General features: G+C 37.6%; 1 protein-coding gene across 1 annotated transcript in view; it reads left to right on the forward strand.

The window, feature by feature from the left end:
• Nucleotides 1-22,200, forward strand: part of PPME1 (protein phosphatase methylesterase 1) — a 76,535-nt gene that overhangs the window by 40,522 nt on the left and 13,813 nt on the right. The window contains exons 4-9 of the mRNA XM_053560627.1: nt 7,697-7,754; nt 8,854-8,905; nt 13,452-13,606; nt 14,158-14,248; nt 16,784-16,849; nt 21,867-21,990. Of these exons, the coding sequence (XP_053416602.1) occupies nt 7,697-7,754; nt 8,854-8,905; nt 13,452-13,606; nt 14,158-14,248; nt 16,784-16,849; nt 21,867-21,990 (546 nt within the window). The remainder of the gene's footprint in view (nt 1-7,696; nt 7,755-8,853; nt 8,906-13,451; nt 13,607-14,157; nt 14,249-16,783; nt 16,850-21,866; nt 21,991-22,200) is intronic.

Raw genomic sequence — 22,200 nt, forward strand, 5'->3', positions numbered from 1 at the left:
AATTGCCCCGGGGTTCCTCCTCATAAAATACTTGCCCAGACCAATTTCTTCAAGGTTTTTTCCTGCACTCTCTTCTAGAATTTTTATAGTTTCATGTCTTAAGTTTAAATCTTTAATCCAGTGAGAGTCTATCTTAGTTAATGGTGAAAGGTGTGGGTCCAGTTTCAGTCTTCTACAAGTTGCCAGCCAATTCACCCAGCGCCATTTGTTAAACAGGGAATCTTTTCCCCACTGAATATTTTTAATTGGCTTGTCAAAGATCAAGTAACGGTAAGTAGCTGGATTCATCTCTTGGTTCTCTATTCTGTTCCAGACATCTACTTCTCTGTTTTTGTGCCAGTACCACACTGTTGTGATCACTATCGATTTATAGTATAGTCTGAGGTCTGGTAGCGTGATTCCTCCTGCTTTGTTTTTATTTCTGAGTAATGTCTTGGCTATTCAAGGTTTTTTCTGATTCCATATATAACGAAGTATTATTTTTTCAAGATCTTTAAAGTATGACAGTGGAGCTTTAATAGGGATTGCATTGAAATTGTATATTGCTTTGGGTAGTATGGACATTTTAACAATGTTGATTCTTCCCAGCCATGAACATGGTACGTTTTTCCATTTGTTAACATTTTTAGCTATTTCTTTATTCTTAGAGTTTCATAATTCTCTTTGTAGAGATCTTTCATGTCCTTTGTTAGATAAACTCCCAAATATTTCATCTTCTTTGGCACTACTGTGAATGGAATAGAGTCCTTGACTGTTTTTTCAGCTTGACTATTGTTGGTATATATAAAGGCTACCAATTTATGAATGTTGATTTTTGTAACCTGAGACACTGCTGTATTCCTCGATCACTTCTAAGAGTTTTGTAGTAGAATCCCTGGTGTTTTCTAGATATACAATCATATCATCTACGAAGAGCGAAAGTTTGATCTCTTCTGACCCTATATGGATACCCTTGATTGCCTTTTCTTTCCTAATTGCAATGGCTAAAACTTCCATTACAATGTTAAAGAGCAGTAGAGACAATGGGCAGCCTTGTCTGGTTCCTGATCTGAGTGGAAGTGATTTCAATTGAACTCCATTCAATACGATATTAGCTGTGGGTTTGCTGTAGATGGCCTCTATCAGTTTAAGAAAGGGACATGTATTTGTTAACATGTATTGATATTAGTATTAAACATTTTTATCCTGTAAGTAGTAGTAGTAAAATAATACGGAATGAAAGTGCCCAGCACATAGGAGATGATTGACAAATAGTTGCTGACATTAAATTTATTATCATTATAAAGGATAGCTCTAGTTCTTTGTTTGCCAAAGTGTATTCTACAGGTTCCATAAAAATAGGTGAAACAGGTTTTGTGATTAAATGGATTTGAGGAATATTACATACAATGTTCTCTTATTCTCTCTTGGAAATTCACCCTGTATGACAGTATATTATTAAAGGCTCTGAGATGTTGTTCTAAGTATATCTATTTAATTTTACTTTGTCTTTCAAATGTATTTGACAACTCAGTTCCTTTTCTCACCTATTAGTATAACATTTTGTGAAGCTCTGTTACAGATCATTATATTCCAGTTGTTTACCTGGTTAATTTGTATAAGCATGGGTATTTCCTGATAATCAATTAACTTAAACTTGGACTTTGGATGCTTAAATGAACCTGCCCTTTTTGCCGTTGATATTCCTAACAGTGTGCCAGTGCACTAAATGACTTTACATATGACAATGCTTTGAAAATAAAAATGGGTACATAAAAGTTAGTTCTCTTGCAATTGACTTGACTTCAGAGGTCAGATTTCCTCAAACATGGGAACATTTCTGTGGATTCAGAAGGCAGTTACGGCAAAGAATTGCCAGCAGGAATAAGCTTAAGAACCTCATACTCATGACAGTTTCCCTTAGACCTTCACTTAGTGATCATTTGTAAGATAAGGCACTAAAAGAAAAGTATAAAGACACCATGTAATAGGAGGACAAGTATACTGAAGCTGGAAGACGAGATGGACAACTGTGATTGACATTTATGATGCTAGATAATGAGATCTTTGAGAACAGAAACTTGAATGTCTAATACACAGGGCCTGTCATGGAGCTGCTGCTTAATAATTATTCCTTGAATAAGTTAATGCCATCCCTGAACAGTTAGGAAAAAGTTAGGTTCTATTCATTGTATTCTGGTTAAGAAAACAGAAAAGTAGGGGCTGGGCGCAGTGGCTCATGCCTGTAATCCTAGCACTCTGGGAGGCTGAGGCAGATGGATTGCCTGAGCTTAGGAGTTCAAGACCAGTCTGAGCAAGAGGGAGACCCCATCTCTAAAAATAGCCAGGCATTGTAGCAGGCGCCTGTAGTCCCAGCTACTTGGGAGGCTGAAGTAAGAGATTTGATTGAGCCCAAGAGTCTGAAGTTGCTGTGAGCTATGACACTAGAGCACTCAATTGGGGGCGACAAAGTGAGACTCTGTCTCAAAAAAAAAACAAAAAACACATAAACAGAAAAGTAGATAATTATTCTAAAGACTATCAAATAACATTTATTGACATGTGACTGATATATAAACAAGTTGTATAACATGATCAGAAGAATCTCAAACTCCAAGAGACACAAAGCAAAAGACATAGAATGATAGTTCATGAGAAACAGACATGGGGAACATTCATCTTCCCTAATAGTCATGTATGATTCATAGGTATCATTTTGTAACATGTCAAATTAATACGCTTTTCAAAATGAATCCTCGGTAAATCCTTTATCCTTGATAAAGGTACCAGAAAACAAGATACTTTCAAACATTGCCGGTGGTATTATAAATGAATAGAGCTTTTTTGGAAAGTAGTTGAGCACTGTGATTGAGTCATCGAAATATTTATACCATTTGACACAGAAATTGCACTTCTGGGATTCTAAGTTCTAAGGAAATAATAAATACAGAAAAAGCTGTTTCTTTAAAATTAATGGTCTCTATGTCCAACAATAACTAAATGGTTAAATAAACTGAATGTACCTGTAAGACAAAATAATATATAACTTTAAAATAGTTTTCCTGGACATAGTGGAAAAAAGCTTATGAGTGGTTTTCCCCCTGTTAGTCTATTTCCTAGGTTCTCAGTTATATGTTTATTACTTTTATAATTAAATTTTTTTTCCTTTAATGGATACTATTATGTTTTTCTTTCTTTCTTCTTTTTTTTTAATGTTTCTTTGAGATGGAGTCTCATTCTGTTTCCACAGGCTAGAGTACCATGGCATCATACTCCTGGGCTCAAGTGATCCTCTTGCCTTCCTGAGTAGCTGGGACTCAAGTGTGTGCCCACACATCCAGATAGTTTTTCTATTTTTAGTAGAGATAGGGTCTTGCTGTTGCTCATTCTGGTCTCAAAACTCCTGAGCTCAAGCAGTCCATCCACCTGAGCCTCCCAGAGTGCTAGGAGTACAGTGTGAGCCACTGCACCTGGCCTAATGGATACTATTTCCAAAGGAAAAAAATTGAATTTAGTTCTAGATCTCACAAATTAAAGAGAGATGAACAAACTGGAATTTGTCTAGAAAAGAACACCCAGGATTACATTCCTTGAAACCATAGCATTCAAGGAACGCTTGAAGGAACTGAATGTGTTTGGCCATAAAAAAAGAAAGATTTAGGAGACATAATATATGTTTTCAACTATAGTAAGAAAAAAAAACAGCCACGTCTATTAATCGTTTACCATGTGCCAGGTACTAGGCTAAGTGTTTAGGTACATATTACCATTTAATGTAATCCTTTGAGATTAGGCAGATGAGGACATGGAAATTTAGAGAAATCACATAGCTAGGGACAGCACCAAAACTCAGACATAATTGCATCTGACTCCAGTGTTCATATTTTTCTGAAAACTGTTTTTATGCTGCCTATGAGGAAAGCCTCAGGACAGAAACCAAAGAGACCTATTTTAAAACATACAGTAAGGCAGAACTACAGAGGAAAAGTAAGCATCATTTCACTGAAAGAATTTAATTGTGAATGTATCTTTCATAGTTCCTCCTTGTCCGTAATTCTTTAAAATTTCTTGACCTCAATAGAACCCCTTTCCCAACTATATATTTTGTGTTTTTTTGAGGGGGAGGGAAAGCCAAGATCCAGATACTTACCAAAAGTCCTAGTATCTGTGAAGAGAAAGCATTTCTACTTTGACTTTATTAAGAGAAAAACAAACTATAAAGCACTTGCAAAACATTTATATGTAATAATTTTTGTGGAACTATCAAAAGGTTATAAGTAATAAAGGAAACTTAATGGTTTTTTTTTTTTTCCTTTTTTTCTTGTAGTTTTTGGCCAGGGCCAGGTTTGAACCTGCCACCTCCAGTATATGGGGCTGACGCCCTACTCCTGAGCCACAGGTGCTGCCCCTTTAGTGGTATTTTAAAGGGTAGTCTTTAAATTTCTAGAAAATTAATTTTTGAACCCTTTATTCATTGGCTAATCCAATAAGTTAGTTATTGTAGTTGCTGCTATAATAAATCAAATCAATCACATAAATGGGTTTTACCAATGGCTTCTATATCCTTCCCCCATCCACAAGTCCTGCATATAACAGACTGGCCCACCTGCCATGGGAGAATCCAGAAGTAAGCAGAAACTGAAGTTTGAGCTAGAAGAGAAATGAGAAGAGCAATGAGAACTCCTCAGCACATGCAGCTTCAGCAGGCTAGATTTTGTCAGTCTTCAGTTGTTTTCAGCTTTGGTACTTCTGAAGGACCTGGGACCAACCAAGAATGGATTGATTGCAGCTGAGAACCTAAAGTATCTGCTCATTCCTGTTTCTTCCAGTTAATTCAGTTGATTTCAGCAAATATTTACTGAGTGTATTCTATGTTTTGAGTTTTGTGTTGAGTCACTAAGATTTGAAAAATAAGAGTTTACTCTTTAATAGTCACCAAATATTAAACATGTATTCTAACCTCCTGTTCTTATGTTTAAAGGTAGGAAGGTAGGAAAAAATGGAAATGGTACATATATATAAAAATAATATGGCAAGCATTTTAAGGAACTTTTATCTCAGACTGAGTTTTGAACTTCAAAGCAGCTTTAATAGCTTCTTAACCTGCAAAATAGGTGTAACACTACCTAGTTAATAGGGTGGTTGTGAGAATTAAACAAAAGATATAAGGTTCTTGGTAAAGTGATTGACTTAACAAACACTGAGCTATTAGATGAGCAAGACACAAAGATAACAGAGGAAGGAACAATTGTGATGGATGAGAGGACTACATGGAAAATACATAAGAGAAGACTTCTGGACTGGGTTTTTAAGACTAAGTAGAAGCTGGATTAATAAGGAAGGCATTTCAAGAAGAGGTAAACACAAAGGTATTGAACATAATAGTGAAGTATGTTTTAGAAATTACAAGTCGCTTGGTTGTGGTTTGAACATAATGTGTGGGGGTAAGGAACAGGGAAAGAAGTGACTAGAGCAATCAGTGGGACAGAATTATGGACAAGCCTTGTATACCTAGTTAGAAATTGGCCCATTTAATCATCCTTTAGTTCAGGTAATAATAATGGGAGCTGTTTTTAAACATAATACAACACTTCCACCACCCAAATGCAAATCAAACATATTTTAGGCATATCAGAATTAGAGATGGAATACAAAAGCATGTGTTACTTGAAACATACCAGATTATAAAATTCTGGGGAGTTGACATTTTTATACACATTTACTTGATGGTAATTGAGTAACATTGTTTCAGGCAATGGGAAATCAAGGTGGTAATATAGATGATTGAGCAAGAAACACAAATAGAGGCAGTGAGAGTCTTTAGAATGCAGTTCTTGTATTACTCGGTTCTAAATAATTGATATTTTATGGAGTATTCATTTCTCTCATAAAGGAGAAAGTTTATTTAGATTTTCCACCATGCAAAAAACTACATAGAATAGCACTGTTTTAAGCCACCCAACTTATTTGTGAATGTGCCATCAGTCTAATACTAAAACCAAGCAGCGACAATGCAGGGAAACTAATCCAATTTTATTTTACTTACAAAATAGATGCAGAGTCCTAAGTAAAATAACAACATACTGAATCCAATAGTGTAGTAAAATAATAATACACTGTGACCAATTAGGTTTTATGCCAGGAATGCAAGAATGGCTCAGCATTAAAAGATTTTACCAGTCTGATTATTCATTTATTTATTTTTTGAGATAGTCTCACTATGTTGCCCTCGGTAGAGTGCCCTGGCGTCACAGCTTTTAGCAACCTCAAACTCTTGGGCTTAAGCAATTCTCTTGCCTCAACCTCCCAAGTAGCTGGGACTACAGGCGCCCACCACAATGCCTGGCTATTTTTTTTTGTTGTAGTTGTCATTGTTGTTTAGCAGGCCTGGGCTGGGTTCGAACCTGCCATACACCTGCCCTGGTGTATGTGGCTGGTGCCCTAACCACTGAGCTACAGATGCCAAGCCCAGTCTGGTTCATTTTTCTCACCTCACTTGATGCCCCCAAAGGACTTGCTCAACTATGGTACCCACTCATGTTGAAAATTCTTGATAGCTGGAATAAATGAAAAACTTCCTAAACTTTATAGTTTATATACTGGAAAATTACACAAATATCATATTAGTAGTGAAACATTAGACATTCCTATTTAAGTCAAGGATAAGACAAAGGTAGTATTTTCAATGTTATATTCAAGGTTCTAGCCAAATAAGACAAGAAAGAAAAGTGAGTTTTAAAGATTTAAAAAAAAAATAATGGCTAGAACAGTCAATATTAACAGCTGTTGTCTCCCTAGAAAATTAAAGAAAATCAGGTAATAAACTACTAGTTACTGACTTTAAATGTACATTTTGTTTCTGTTTTGTACTCTTGGCTTTTACCTTATATGTACAACAATCCAAGCAAATTTATTCCTTTATTTTCCTTTCTCAGTAGTAACCAACTTCAGTGATTTCTTTTTAAATACATTTTTTTTTTTTTTTTTGTAGAGACAGAGTCTCACTGTACCGCCCTCGGGTAGAGTGCCGTGGCATCACACGGCTCACAGCAACCTCTAACTCTTGGGCTTACGCGAGTCTCTTGCCTCAGCCTCCTGAGCGGCTGGGACTACAAGCGCCCGCCACAACGCCTGGCTATTTTTTTGTTGCAGTTTGGCCGGGGCCGGGTTTGAACCCGCCACCCTCGGCATATGGGGCCAGCGCCCTACTCACTGAGCCACAGGCGTCGCCCTTAAATACATTTTTATTAAACTATGCACAAGCTTTTATTTGTCTTAAGCAAATCTTTGATAGATTTTATGACTTATACTGCTTTCAGGGTTACTTTATGATTTGAATGTCATTTTGTGGGATGTCCTGAGCTGATATATAAATCTTATATGCTCCTTATTTATGTTCTTTGTCTACAATAGAGGAAAGACATCCAAGGACTATGAATGGAGTTCAAAAGGTTGTTACCTAAAGATGCATATTCTGTGTCAGGAAAGGCTAGGAAGAGTTAAGTTTGAAAGAGAGATTTAGCCAAATTTTGAAGTTGAGACAGGGTGGAGAGTATGTGCCAAAAAAAGCAGAGAATCATCATTTATTTTGCTGAAAAGTAGAAAGGCCTTTTGGTTCTCTGTGGTTCCAATAGTTCATTTAACAAAGTTATTGTTGGTAATTGGGCAAAATTTGCTATCCCAGATGTATCTTACTACTTTTCCTTTTTCCTCCTAGGCAGCCATCATTAGTAGAGTTCAATGTAGGATTGTGGCTTTGGATCTGCGAAGTCATGGTGAGTGAAGTTCTTAATTAGCCATTAACTCGATGACATAGTCACCAAGCCTCTTCGAATAGTCTTAACTTTTACAGAGTTTAGTGTAGCCATAAAATATATGAGGGGCTATTCTATTTGGGCATTTACGGAGAAGTGCTAGCTTCCAATCTTTATAAATGTGTGTGTATACACTACATATAGAAAATGTTTTATATCTATTTGTTTAGTGCGGCACCTGTGGCTCAGTGGGTAGGACGCCGGCCCCATATACTGAGGGGGAGAGTTTGGAGTTTGGCTCCGGCCAAATTAACAACAACAACAACAAAAAGGCTGAGGCAAGAGAATCTCAGAAGCCCAGGCGTTGGAGGTTGCTGTGAGCTATGTGATGCCACGGCACTCTACCGAGCGTGATAAAGTGAGACTCTGTCTCTACAAAAAATATATATCCAATATGAGAGCAGGACATCCTGAAATAGTCAAGCATGTTAGTGAAATGTATAGGAAGGTTTATGAATGATTTTTAGGGATTTAAAGAATTTAACTTTTTTTTTTTGAGACATAATATACATATTTAACCATATTTTATTTACATAATACACATATTTAACCAAAGAAAATGTCCTTTAAAGTAACCAGATTCTTATGCAAGTAATGTATAAGGAATATCTAAGTATAAAGATTTATCTGTAATGTAGAAAATCCTTGCTAAACCCATCCTATAAAATTATAAAAGCCTTATTTTCATTGTCCAAAAATGAATTTTTTTTTTTTTTTGAGACAGAATCTCAAGCTGTCACCCTAGGTAGAGTGCTGTGGCGTCACAGCCCACAGCAAACATCAACTCTTGGGCTTAAGCGATTCTCTTGCCTTAGCCTCCCAAGTATCTGAGACTACAGGTGCCCGTCACAATGCCCAGGTATTTTTTTTTGGTTGTAGTTATCGTTGTTTGGCAGGCCAAGGCTGGATTGGAACCTGCCAGCTTCGGTGTATATGGCTGGCCCCCTAGCCGCTTGAGCTACAGGTGCCGAGCCAAAAATGGAAATTTTTAAAAGAGAATGCTTTTGTTTTTATAATTTATACACTTCAGAATTTTATTTTTTTAATATTTTCTTTATAGGTGAAACGAAAGTCAGAAATTCTGAAGACCTATCTGCAGAAACAATGGCAAAGTAAGTAACCAAATATTACTCAAACACTGCATGGCTTCCATCATTATTATGAATAGTTCTATAACTTTATCACTTCCTTGATGAGATTCTTGGGTAGTGGTAAACACAGAGAAAAGTTTATTTCTCTTCTCTCTCCTCTACTGCTTTCTTTTTACTACTTAATCTTGAAAGAAACCTCCTTTTTTTTTTTTTTCTTTTTTTTTTCCAGTTTTTTTGCCAGAGCTTGGTTTGAACCAACCACCTCCGGCATATGAGGCTAGCGCCCTACTCCTTTGAGCCACAGGAGCTGCCCCAGAAACCTCCATTCTTCTTGGCTTATCCAATATGACGTTCATCACTTGAAGCACTTGTAAATTCTTTAAGGAACAGTTTAGTTTGTGTAGGCTTTTCTGTTGATACTTCTGCAATTTAGATATTATGCTAAATAATATCATTTATGATGATAAATGCTATTTGCTTTTATGTTGATAAACTCTGCAATTTAGATATTATGCCCTTTTTAAGGATGAGGAAACTGGCTTAAATAGGTTGAATTACTCTGATAATAGCGCCATAATGCTTGGCAATGAGAGGAAGGAAGAGAAAAAATAATGGTATACAGTATGAATACCATTCTATTCAATGAACAGATGCCTGAGAAACTATAAGAGGGGCAAGAATCTATTCATCCATTTGTTCTTGCTGTCTTTATAATATGAGAGCAGGACATCCTGAAATAGTCAAGCATGTTAGTGAAATGTATAGGAAGGTTTATGAATGATTTTTAGGGATTTAAAGAATTTAACATTTTTTTTTTTTTGAGACTAGAGTCTCAAGTTGTTGCCCTCAGTAAAGTGCTGTGACGTCACAGCTCATAGCAACCTCAAACTCTTGGGCTTAAGCGATTTTCTTGCCTCAGCCTCCCAAGTAGCTGGGACTACAGGCGCCCACCACAACGCCCGGCTATTTTTATTGTTGTTCTTGTTGTAGTTGTCATTGTTGTTTAGCAGGCTCAGGCTGGGTTCGAACCTGGGTTCGAACCAGTGTATGTGGGCTGGTATCAAGCTGAATTTCTTAACTTTTGACAAAAAAGTGAATTTCATAATCTAAATGACAAAGGATATTAAAGAATTAATTAAGGACTTTAAAAACATATTGTCTGATAGTTATGTGTCAGTCGAGTCCAATCAGGAGAGAGAAATCACATGGTGATTTGAATAGGAAAAATTTAACATAAAAGAATTATTTACTATAACTTAGGATTTCCCACTTTGTGTAGGTGTCCCACCCTTCTTGTCTTTTTTTTTGCTCCTGGGGTCCCACACTGTCTCACATTGCCATTGCAATGTTGTTTCTGGGCAAGAAGATCCAGATGGAAGTGGATAGAGACTCTTTTCCTTGAACTTACCAGAAACAGTTAATGAGGAGATGTTTCTAAATTGCCATCTTGAAGCACTCAATCTTCAGGGAAAAATTTAAAGAACATAAGTGGCTTCGTGTGAAACTCCTTGACTAACTCTCTATCCATCCTACCTGGCATCTTCCCCCAGCACCCTACCCTATTAGAAGTCACCAGAAATGTTCTGCATACTGATATTTAATACAAACATATTCTAAACTTTAGTCTTTTATTTCTAAAAATAATTTGCTCCCAAATCACATCCAGTGTGATTTTACATTGATTGAGCCTAAAATTTTTTTCTGGTCTATCATTTGATATGGAGAATTAACTTCAGACTACTATCTGTTTTTATTTTTTAGTAGCTCTATGTAACTTTACTCTGTTTTGATTACTATAAAGATCATTTGGGCAGTGCCTGTGGCTCAACGGAGTAGGGCACTGGCCCCATATGCCAGAAGTGGCAGGTTCAAACCCAGCCCAAGCCAAAAAAAAAAAAAAGAATAAATATGTTAACTTTGAATGGTATCAGTGAAGAGATCTTTAAAATTGGGGGAAAAAAAAAAGATCATTTAATATTTACTCTTTGTTCCTGATATTTTCCACTAGTCTCTGAACACAGGCATCATGGTTTTGACTTCATGGAAATATCCTGAATCCATAGTGTCCCATGCCAAGGGAAGATGGCTTTAAATATGCTTTAATGTGGTAGCAGGAATCTGCAGCTCTTTTTACCTTGGTAGAAATATAATAATGTTTCAGTAAACCAAATGAGATTAATTGATGTGGCTAATTCTTCGAGTTTGAAAATGTGCCCTCAGTTTCATCACCTATAAAATAGTAACACAGAACCTTCCAGATAGGGTGGATGAAGGATTGCATTAGATATAATAGGAAAGTTTATAGCATATAATAGGCACTGAAAAATATTAGTTCTCTTTTCTTCCCTTCATATGAGTTTGTCTTCTGGTGAGAATTTTGTATTAATATAGAAGCATTACTGATGTCAAGAAACTTGGACTTTTTATCTTAAATATGTTATCACTTTATTCGTTTATTTTTTGGAGATGAGTCTCACTCTGTTGCCCTTAGGGTAGTGCTGTGGTGGTGTTCTGTGGTGTCATAGCTTACAGTAATCTGAAATTCTTGGGCTCAAGTGATTCTCTCCCTCAGCTTCCCGGGTAGCTGGGACTAAGGCCCCTGCCACAATGTCTGGCTAGTTTTTTGTTGTTTTTTTTGGTTATTTTTGTTTGTTTGTTTGTTTTTTCTATTTTTAGTAGAGATGGAGTCTTGCTCTTGCTCAGGCTGGTCTCGAACTCCTGTGCTGAAGCTATCCACCTGTCTCAGCCTCCCAGAGTGCTAGGATTATAGGCATGAACCACTGCACTGTGCCATTATCACTTTAGATGCCTGCTTAAACTGCCTTTCTTTCTGTCTTACCCTTAAGTTTAATTCACTTGTAAAATTTAGTGGCCTCCTTATCTCTCATTCATATTATGTCTGTAAAGTCTGCTGCTATGTATTCACATCTGTGATTTTTATGACATTTTAAAATTAATTCCTCCAGAATTAGTATCATTTGCCTTTGCCATTATGTCCCTATATTGACACTTGCTATGTTTAGTTAACACTGTGTAAATGCTTGAGGTATGTAGTGACCACTCAGCAAGACAAAACTGTTTTGAAGTTGACTCACTAGCTACTCCCAAAAGAAAGCAGGAGAGCCAGTGGTCTCTAGAAAGATACCTTATCTTCTTATCCCATGTATAGCAAGGAAGGCCTATATACAAATAAAAATCAAAGTTCATACTTCAGTTTTCATTCTCACGGCTTTAATGTTTAACTTTGTTAAACATATCCACTCATAATTGATGACTCAAACAGAAGCCAATAAAAATTAGCTCTGAATACATTTCTAGTTTATCAGAGCACTGTATTTACCTTTATGTTCATCCTTCAAACATCCATACATGAGAAATTGTAAATAATTAACATTTGTATAGCACTTTACTCTTTCAGAGTAGTTTCTCATTAACTTGTCATATAAACCTCATAGCAGTCTAGAGCAGAAAATATTATCTTTATTTTATAGATGTTGAAAGTCACTGTCTGTGAGATTATAAGTGACTAATCCATGATCATATAATAAGATATAAACTGAGTCTGGGACTCATCTTGTGACTCCAAACTTCTCACTACATTATAATGCTTAATAAAATTGCTTCCCTATTTAACAGATGGGAAAATGTGGCATGAGCAGTTAAATGATTTTTCCAGAGTTTCAAGTGTAGGTTCAAAATAAAGATATATGGTGGTGCCCATAGCTCAGTGGGTAGGGCGCTAGCCACAGAAACCTAGGCTGGCGGGTTTGAACCCAGCCTGGGTCTACTAAAACAACAATGACAACTGCAACAAAAAAAATAGGCATTGTGGCGGGTGCCTGTACTCCCAGCTACTTGGGAGGCTGGGCAAGAGAATCGCCACAGTGCTCTACCCAGGGCGATAGCTTTGAGACTCTTGTCTCAAAATAAATAAATAAAAATAAAATAAAGGTGTATGCTTATATAATTGTATTAAATGCACAGAATGGTGAAAGTGTGATGTAAAGGAAAATTAGAAAATTTGAGTTCTGGCTGGGTCTGGTGGCTCATCCCTGCAATCCTAGCACTCTTAAGAGGCTGAGGCAGGAGGATCGCTTGAACTCAGAATTTTGAAACCAACCTGAGCAAGAGCAAGACCCTGCCTCTACTAAAAAAAGAAAAATTAGGCATCCTGGTGGATACTTACAGTCCTAGCTACTTGGGAGGCTGAGGCAGAAGTATCACTTGAACCCAGGAGTTAAACGTTGCTGTGATCTAAGCTGAAGCCACGGCCCTCTAGCCTGGGTAACAGTGAGATTCTGCCAAAAAAAAAAGGAAAGGAAGAAAGAAAATTTGAGTTCTCAGTCCTTAATCTGGCAATTGTCCCAGAGCTAGATGTGTGCCTACCTATATAGTTAAAAGTGGAGCATGTTAGGAGGGTTACATAGGTATATTTGTAAGATGGCCTAGTAGACGTTTACAGTCTCCCAGGACTATTAGTTACAGACCAAAGGAAAGAGCTGGGGAAAACACAGTTTTACAGTATCATCAAAAAGCATTCTTAGCTTTTTTTTCCTTCTCTTTTCAGAGACGTAGGAAATGTAGTTGAAGCCATGTATGGAGACCTCCCCCCTCCAATTATGCTGATTGGACATAGCATGGGTGGTGCTATTGCAGTCCATACAGCTTCTTCTAACCTAGTGCCAAGCCTTTTGGGTCTGTGCATGATTGATGTTGTAGAAGGTAAGTTTTCTTAGTGCTGAGCAAGTCAGGATTATTGACTTGTAAAAGATATCTATAGTAGATTATTCTCTTGTTTAATTTATTATTACTTTCACTTATCTTGAAATATGTTCCTCTGTCCTTATATCTTTTTAAAATTTACACTATGTAGTCAGTTTTCCGTGTCATCAGAAACTCATTAACATGTTTTTATGGCCTCATAATATTTCAGTCATGCGTATGTCCCATAATTCTATTTAATTATTTAAAAAGAAGCTGCCATGTCTTTTATGTCCTACCCTCATAAGTCAACACTACTGCTTATACAAGTTAGCCTCTTTAGTGTAAGGGCACCACACAGAAAGTGAATACTAGGAGACAGAAATTATTGAGGGCCATCTTGGAAGCTGGCTATCACATTTGTCTTATGAATTTTCTTAAACTGTATCTTTTTCTCCCCAAACATCACTAAATTCTGCTGTCATTGAGGGCATAGGTATAGAGTTGACTCTTAAGTGCAAATGCTTCGAATAAGTTAAATACTGTGGTTAAAGTGTTTGTTTAACATGTAGGTACAGCCATGGATGCACTTAATAGCATGCAGAATTTCTTACGTGGGCGTCCTAAAACCTTCAAGTCTCTGGAGAATGCTATTGAATGGAGGTAACCTATAAATCTATGTTGTCTTTATTTTAAATGTTAGATTGTAGCTTTTTTGTCAGCCTAAGCACCAAGTTCAAAGAAATAGAAGTTCAGTATCTAAGCTTTATTGAATTAAATAGTAGCATGTAAGGGTACACTTATGTAAAAAGCAGAAGTTTTTGGAATATTTTAAATATTTCATGCTTGGCTTAGTTGTCTAAAGCCCATTCTCTTTCCAATACACTATTGTACTTACTGGAGTCTTAGTAATTTTTCTTTTTTTTTTGAGACAAAGTCTCAACTATGTCACCCTCAGTAGAAGGCCATGGTGTCACAGCTCACAGCAACCTCAGACTCTTGGGCTTACAGGATTCTCTTGCCTCAGCCTCTCGAGTAGCTGGGACTACAGGCACACACCACAACACCTGGCTATTCTTTTGTTGTAGTTGTCATTGTTTAGCTGGTCCTGGGCTGGGTTCGAACCCGCTAGTCTCCATCCATGTGGCTGGCGCTGTAACCACTGTGCAGTGGGTGTCAAGCCTGGAGTTTTAGTAGTTATAGATCATCTGCTGTTCTACCTATTTCTGCCTCTGAGGTGAGAGCTTAGTTTGGTGGTCTCTTAAGGCCTCTTCCAATTCTGATGCTCCATGTTTCTAGATTCACCTGTTATGTTCAAGAAAAAATGACGGGGCGGTGCCTGTGGCTCAAGGAGTAGGGTGCCGGTCCCATATGCCAGAGGTGGTGGGTTCAAACCCAGCCCTGACCAAAAAAAAAAAAAAGAAAAAATGATGGTGAAACAGGTTTTATTCCCCTGAAATTATTTGGATTTGTATAAGTAAGAAACAGTATGGATAAAATGTGTTTATAAAAATTACTGATAGAAAAAATAACTGATAGAATTGGCTATGACTTCCATCGATATAAAGGCATGAATTTATTCATTAATCAATTATTTGGTTAAATATTCACTAAGCACTACTTTGTGCTAACGATTCCGAGGTGAGTAAAACACTGTTCTTCCATACAATCAGTGCTGGAATAAAATTATCTTCATCATACCATCTTCCTATCTATTCTTCTATCTCCAATCCCTTCTTCAGGACACTTTGTCTAACTTTTTCAACAAAATTGCTAGAGGCCTTTAAGTCTATATTATACTGTTTAGGAGGGTTGTTCTCATGTTGTTAATTTTCAGTCATGTCTCAATTACCCTTCCTGCATCATAAGGGCAGAAGCTGTTCTCTATTTCTTTTGTGCTTTCATATACTAGATAGCATACCAAAAATAAACAGGAGACAAAAACCTGATATAAGGTACAGGTTAAGGAAAAAAACCCCTGGGGTATAGGTTAAGGAAAAGATGAGAGGTAATAAAGTAGAGAAAGCAAGATAACTCTTTTGAGGAGCTTGCTGTATAGGAGAGCAGAGAAATGGAGTAGTAGCTAGTACAGAATGTGGCATTGGGAATGTTTTTAAAAGCTAGATAGTACAGTATGTTCATGATATCTACTAGAGAAAAAACTAACAACACAGAAGATAGACAGGATAACTGAAGGAAACCACCTCTTTTCAGAAACAAGAGGGATGGGAACCATTGCCCAAGGGTGGTCTTGATAGGAACAGAGTTACTTCATATATTAAACAGGCATCAAGAAAGAGTATAAGATAAGAAATACTGGTAAATTTGTAGATTAAGTTGGTCATCAAAATTTAAGGTAGTAGTAGTTCTGGTTGCTTCTGTTTATCATTAAAATAGGAAACAACATTATCTGAGGAGGGGACTTTAAAATTTTGCATTTTTTTTTAGCTAAAAAAATGAAATTTAAAGAAATGTGTTCTCCTTGTGGCTTGCTTCAGGCAGTGTTTCCAGTTTCCCCTGGAACTAGAAATCATTTTGCTTTGCCCTTAGATATGCTTAGGTAGACAAGTGTAAGAAGACCATCTATTAATGATAAGCTCTATAGCATGGCATACAAAGTCCTATAGGACCTAACCCCTGCCTACCAACGTTGTTCTGTTACACGGCCCTTTGCTCTGCTTCTCCATATATCCAGTCCTCTAGAATTGTAATCCTGCTCACTTTCACATCACCATACCTTTGTTCACAAATGCTTCCTCTGACCAACCTCTTACTTTCTGGTTATCTTCTTCACTTCTCAGTTTAGGCAGGACCTTTGGGAAGAAGCTTCCCCTAACCTCATTCAGGATAAAGAGCTTCCTTTAAACCTTACCATATTATATTAACATTACTTGTTTGTGTCTCTTTCTTCCTACTAAATTATATGCTTCTTGAGTGCAGGCCTAGCAGATAGTGTCCTCTTGGTAAATTTCTGCAGAACTGAAATGACTATAATATCTTTACTTAATTTTTACTACCTGGCTTATGGCTATAAAAACCAGGTAAGGAGAGGTGATAATCTCCATAGTAAGCAACATTGGTGACCACTGTTTTTTATTAGGTCCCAAATAATCTGTAGAATTAGTCATTTGATTCTTCCGATGTGATAAAATAGATAGTAAATAACCTCTTGTCTCATTTCTCACTTTTCTTTCCTAGTGTGAAGAGTGGCCAGATTAGAAATCTGGAGTCTGCCCGTGTCTCAATGGTTGGCCAAGTCAAACAGTAGGTCTTGTTTTTCTCCCTTGGGCTGGTTAGAGGCTAAAACATGAGGGAATTATAGAATGCATCAATCCTACCATCCTGGTAAATGCCTTCATTATTTTAGATAATTTTATAAGTGAGCAGAGTTAGGCCAACCATATAGATTTACTTACTGTCTTTTCTTTCTTTTTTTAAAGAAATTCCAAAGAAAGTTAGTGTCTTCTATATACGTGTGTAATACAGGGTCATCTCAGGAAAACTCTAGGTGCTAAAAATTTAAGAACCCCAGAGAACAAACATAAAAAATTGTGTCCACTTTAGTGCTGGCAGGTGTAGTTTCATTCTGGCAACAGTCTCCTTCTATGCCAAACCTAATTGTGAGGAAATCATAATAAGAAGGCTCTGGCAGGGTGGCGCCTGTGGCTGAAAGGAGTAGGGCGCCAGCCCCATATGCCAGAGGTGGTGGGTTCAAACCCAGCCCTGGCCAAAAACTGCAAAAAAAGAGAAAGAAAGAAAGAAAGCTCTGGCATAGCCAGATTCTAAGGATGAGCTAATATTATTTAGCCCACTTGTTCTTTCTTGATAGAATTACATGAATCCTGGGTATTGCTGTATAGTCACAAAATAAACTAGGCCAATGCTGCCCAACAGAACAGAGAGGACTATAGGAATTAGATGAAAATGATAATGGCATTATTTAATGCTTACTCTTTGTTAGGCACTTTGTGACGTATTTATATACGTTATCTCCTTTTTAAAATCTATAGAAAAATTTCACACATACGAAAGAATAATGATATTATGTTATTATATATTATGTTGTATATATTATAATGTAGTGAACCCCACTGTACCATTGTCCATTTTCAATAATTATTGAAAAGACACATGGCCAGTTTTTGTTTCATCTGTGCCCCCCTTTACTTCCCTTGGGCACAAAATATCTTGAAGCAAATTCCAAACAAATATAATTTGCTCTATAAGATTTCAGTACGCTCTAAAAGAAAAACTTAATCTACAATCACTTATTGCCCTTTATTGCACTTTAAACATAATTATATCATTGTCACACCTAAAAACAACTTCCTTAATATCACCAAATATCTAATAAATATTCACATTTCTGGTTGTCTCAAATAATTTTTATAGCTAAAATCAGAATCAAAATAGATACATAGCAGTTGATTAATACATCTCTTAAGTATCTTTTGTTTATTTATTTTTATTTTATTTTTTTGAGGAAACCTAGTCGTTTACTCCATTTCCTGCAATCCGGATTTGCTGATTAAATTCTCAAGCTGTGATTTAACATATTTCTTTGTTCCCTATATTAAATGTAAATTGTTTGTTAGATCCAGAGGCTTTATCAGGTTCAGGCTTGGCTTGTTGTTTTGCTTTTTTATTTGTTTGCAAGAATACTTTGTAGGTGATACTGTGTATTGCCATGCCATAAGGAAGCATATAATGTCTGATGGTCTCTTTGTTTTGTGTGTGTGTGTGTGTGTGTGTGTGTGTGTGTATGTGTGGTAGGTCTTTTTTTTTTTTTTTTTTTGTAGAGACAGAGTTTCACTTTATTGCCCTCGATAGAGTGCCGTGGCCTCACATAGCTCACAGCAACCTCCAACTCCTGGGCTTAGGCGATTCTCCTGCCTCAGCCTCCCAAGCAGCTGGGACTACAGGCACCCACCACAACGCCCGGCTATTTTTTTGTTGCAGTTTGGCTGGGGCTGGGTTTGAACCCGCCACCCTCGGTATATGGGGCCGGCGCCCTGCTCACTGAGCCACAGGCACCGCCCGGTAGGTCTTTTTTTAATGTCAGTAGCCATTGATGTTTATTGCCTGGATTTATTAATTCATTTTGTACACTTCATTTAATCTCTGCAATAGCTTTTCAAGGTAAGTTTTGTTTATCAGTGAGGAAATGGAAGTTCAGAGAGGTAAACGGGTTCCCCAGGATCACTAGTGGATGAAACAGCTAATAGTCAGCCTCCTGTGTATTTGACTTCAAGGTCAATATTATGGAGTTTATGCCTAGAATGGCGATTTCAAGAGTAATAATTAGGCAGATAAAATGCAGAAGCTCTGAATAAGCTGTGATACCATTCACTTTTCAATGACTAAATATTTTGAGATGTGACTTGTCTAAGCAGTGGTAAAGCATTTTGTTAAGGAAGTTAAACGGCATATGTGCAGGTAATTCAATGTTTTTTTTTTTTTTGGTTTTTTTTTGTGGTTTTTGGCAGGGGCTGGGTTTGAACCCACCACCTCCGGCATATGGGACTGGTGCCCTACTCCTTGAGCCACAGGCGCCACCCCAGTAATTCAATGTTTTTAAAATAAGTAAGCCTATATGAATGCTAGTGTGCATGTATGTAATTATCACATACATAGTTAGAACTTTCCTGCCCTTTTTGATATAGGCAAAATTGCCTTGAACCTCCTATCCATGGGCTATAGAAATTCAAAGCACATTTCTTTTCTTATACTATACTGTGTTTTTTTTTTTTAATTTTTATTCATTTTGTTTTTTTTTGGAAACAGTCTCACTTTGTTGCCCTCGGTAGAGTGCTGTGGTGTCATAGCTCACAGCAACCTCGTACTCTTGAGCTCAAGTGATTCTCTTGGCTCAGCTTCCCAAGTAGCTGGGACTACTGGTGCCTGCCCTAATGCCCGGCTATTTTTACAGTTGGGGTCTTGCTCTGGCTCAGGCTGGTCTTAAACTCGTGAACTGGGGTGGTACACCTGTCTTGGCCTCCCAGAGTGTTAGGATTACAGGCGTGAGCTGCCATGCCCGGCCCTAAACTATCTTTTTTATCACATTGTTGCTATATACTGGATATGAAACTTGATGCCTCAAGTGTCATATAAAATCCCCACTTAACAAAGTATTTGTGAACATACACTTCACTGAAGATTTGGTAGAGAAAACAGAGAAGGAGAAGTTATCATTGTTATTAAAAATTTACCACTGACCCTAGTCTTTCTGTATCCTGCTTGTTTTCTCTCCTTCCTTTTCTCTATCTTTCTTAAGGGCAAAATATAAATTATTCTCTACCATGAAAAGCAAACCTTGGCACTTGCTGCTACCCAGTCACTTGAAATTTTTACCTTCAGGGGTGGCACCTGTGGTTCAGTGGGTAGGCACTGGCCCCATATACCGAGGGTGGCGGGTTCGAACCCAGCCCCAGCCAGCTAAAAACAGCAATGACAACTGCAACAAAAAAAAAAAAAAAAAAAAGAAAGAAAGAAATTTTTACCTTCAGGTCTTGTCATTATATTTTTTGTATAAATTTCTCTCCAAAAGGAATTATGTTACCAGCTTTTCATATAGTAATAGTTTTTCTATCATACTAAGTTACATAATAAAAAAAAAATACTAAGGATTTTTTTTTTTTAACTTTCTTTTTATTTTTTCTTGAAACAGAGTCTGACGTCACCCTGGGCAGAGTGCCGCGATGTCATTATAGCTCACGGCAACCTCAAAGTCTTGGGCTCAAGGAATCCTCTTGTCTCAGCCTCCCAAGTAGTTGGGACTACAGGTGCCTGCAATGACATCTGGCTAGTTTTTTATTTTTAGTAGAGACAGGATCTCTTTCTTGCTTAGGTTGGTCTCAAACTCGTGAGCTCAAGCAATCCACCTGCCTCAGCCTCCCAGAGTGCTACGATTACAGGTGTGAGCCACCATACCTGGCCTTTAAAAACTTTTAAAAGAGACTCTCATTCTGTTGCCCAGGCTGGAGATCATAGTTGTGATCACGGTGTACTGCAACCTTTTTCCTGGCCTCAAGCGATTGCCCCACCTTAGCCTCCTGAGTAACTAGAACTACAGGTGTGTGCCACCATGCTCAGCTAATTTTTAAAATTTTTTTCTAGAGACAGGGTTGTGCTATGTTGCCTAGGCTAGTCTTGAACTCCTAGCCTCAAGTAGTCTTCCTGCCTCAGCCTCCTAAAGTTATGGAATCATAGGCATGACTTTTTTTTTTTTTTTGAGACAGAGACTCAAACTATCACCCTGGGTATGGCATCACAGCTCACAGCAACCTTCCAACTCCTGGGCTTAAGTGATTCTCTTGCCTCCGCCTCCCACATAGCTGGGACTACAGGCGCACACCACAAGGCCCAGCTATTTTTTGCTTGTAGTTTTGTTTGGCAGGCCTGGGCTGGGTTTGAACCTGCCAGTTCTGGTGTAAGTGGCTGGTGCCTTAGCCGCTTGAGCTACAGGTGCTGAGCTGTCTAGGAGCTTTTTTTTTTTTTTTTTTTTAGACAGAGTCTTTATTGCCCTCGGTAGAGTGCCGTGGTGTCACAGCTCACAACAATCTCCAACTCCTGGGCTTAGGCGGTTCTTCTACCTCAGCCTCTCGAGTAGCTGGGACTACAGGCACCTGCCACAATGCCCGGCTATTTTTTGTTGCAGTTTGGCCCACCACCTTTGGTATATGGGGCTGGCGCCCTACCCACTGAGCCGCAGGTGTTGCCCAGGCATGACCATTTTTAAGAGGAAAAACCCCAACAGTAATTGGTTGGATAGATGGTCTAAACTGCAAGGTTCAGCTGGCCATTATTGTTAGAATTGCCAGTTTTTATCAGCTGATTAAAAAGTGGGCCCTTTACTATTCTGTTTGAATCTCATTCTGCTGTAAGAAAAAGCTTTGGAGTTTGTTGGATCTGGATTTGTATCCCAGCATTATCCACTAATGATGTAGATAATCCTAGACAATTTTCTTAAATCTTCAGGGCTGCTTCGTAGAATTGTTAAGAGGATTATATAAGACAATGCTAATAAAACTCATGCTCAGGAAATGGCTACTTCCTTTCTATGGTCAGTATTGATTAAGAACTGGAAACCAACCCATGTGTATAGTCATACATATGGCCACAACCTTCCACATCCCTAGAAATGCACATTTTCATCCTCCTTCCAGGAACATTGTTAAGCTTTAGCTAATATTTGATTATAAAAGGCCCTAAGTATGAACATCTCTGAGATAATTTGTGTATAGAAGAGAGGTATATGATTGCACTTTCTATAAAAACCTAGGTGTGAAGGAATTACAAGTCCAGAAGGCTCAAAATCTATAGTGGAAGGAATCATAGAGGAAGAAGAAGAAGATGAAGAAGGAAGTGAGTCTGTAAGCAAGAGGAAAAAGGAAGATGACATGGAGGTGGGTAAAGGCCTGCATTCTTGGAAAGATGGGGTAGGGGTGTTTATGGGTGCAGAGGGAGATAAAATTGTTATTTTGTCCACCATTAGGGATTTAGGGGCCATATACACTGTCATAAGAGATACTTAGGTTAACTTTAAAATGTAAAGCACTGTTGACCAATTGGAACATAAAACTTAACAGTACATACCTCAAACAGATTCCTTTCTC

The sequence above is a fragment of the Nycticebus coucang genome, chromosome 14 (genome assembly GCF_027406575.1).
Source record: "Nycticebus coucang isolate mNycCou1 chromosome 14, mNycCou1.pri, whole genome shotgun sequence".
Lineage (NCBI taxonomy): Eukaryota > Metazoa > Chordata > Mammalia > Primates > Lorisidae > Nycticebus > Nycticebus coucang.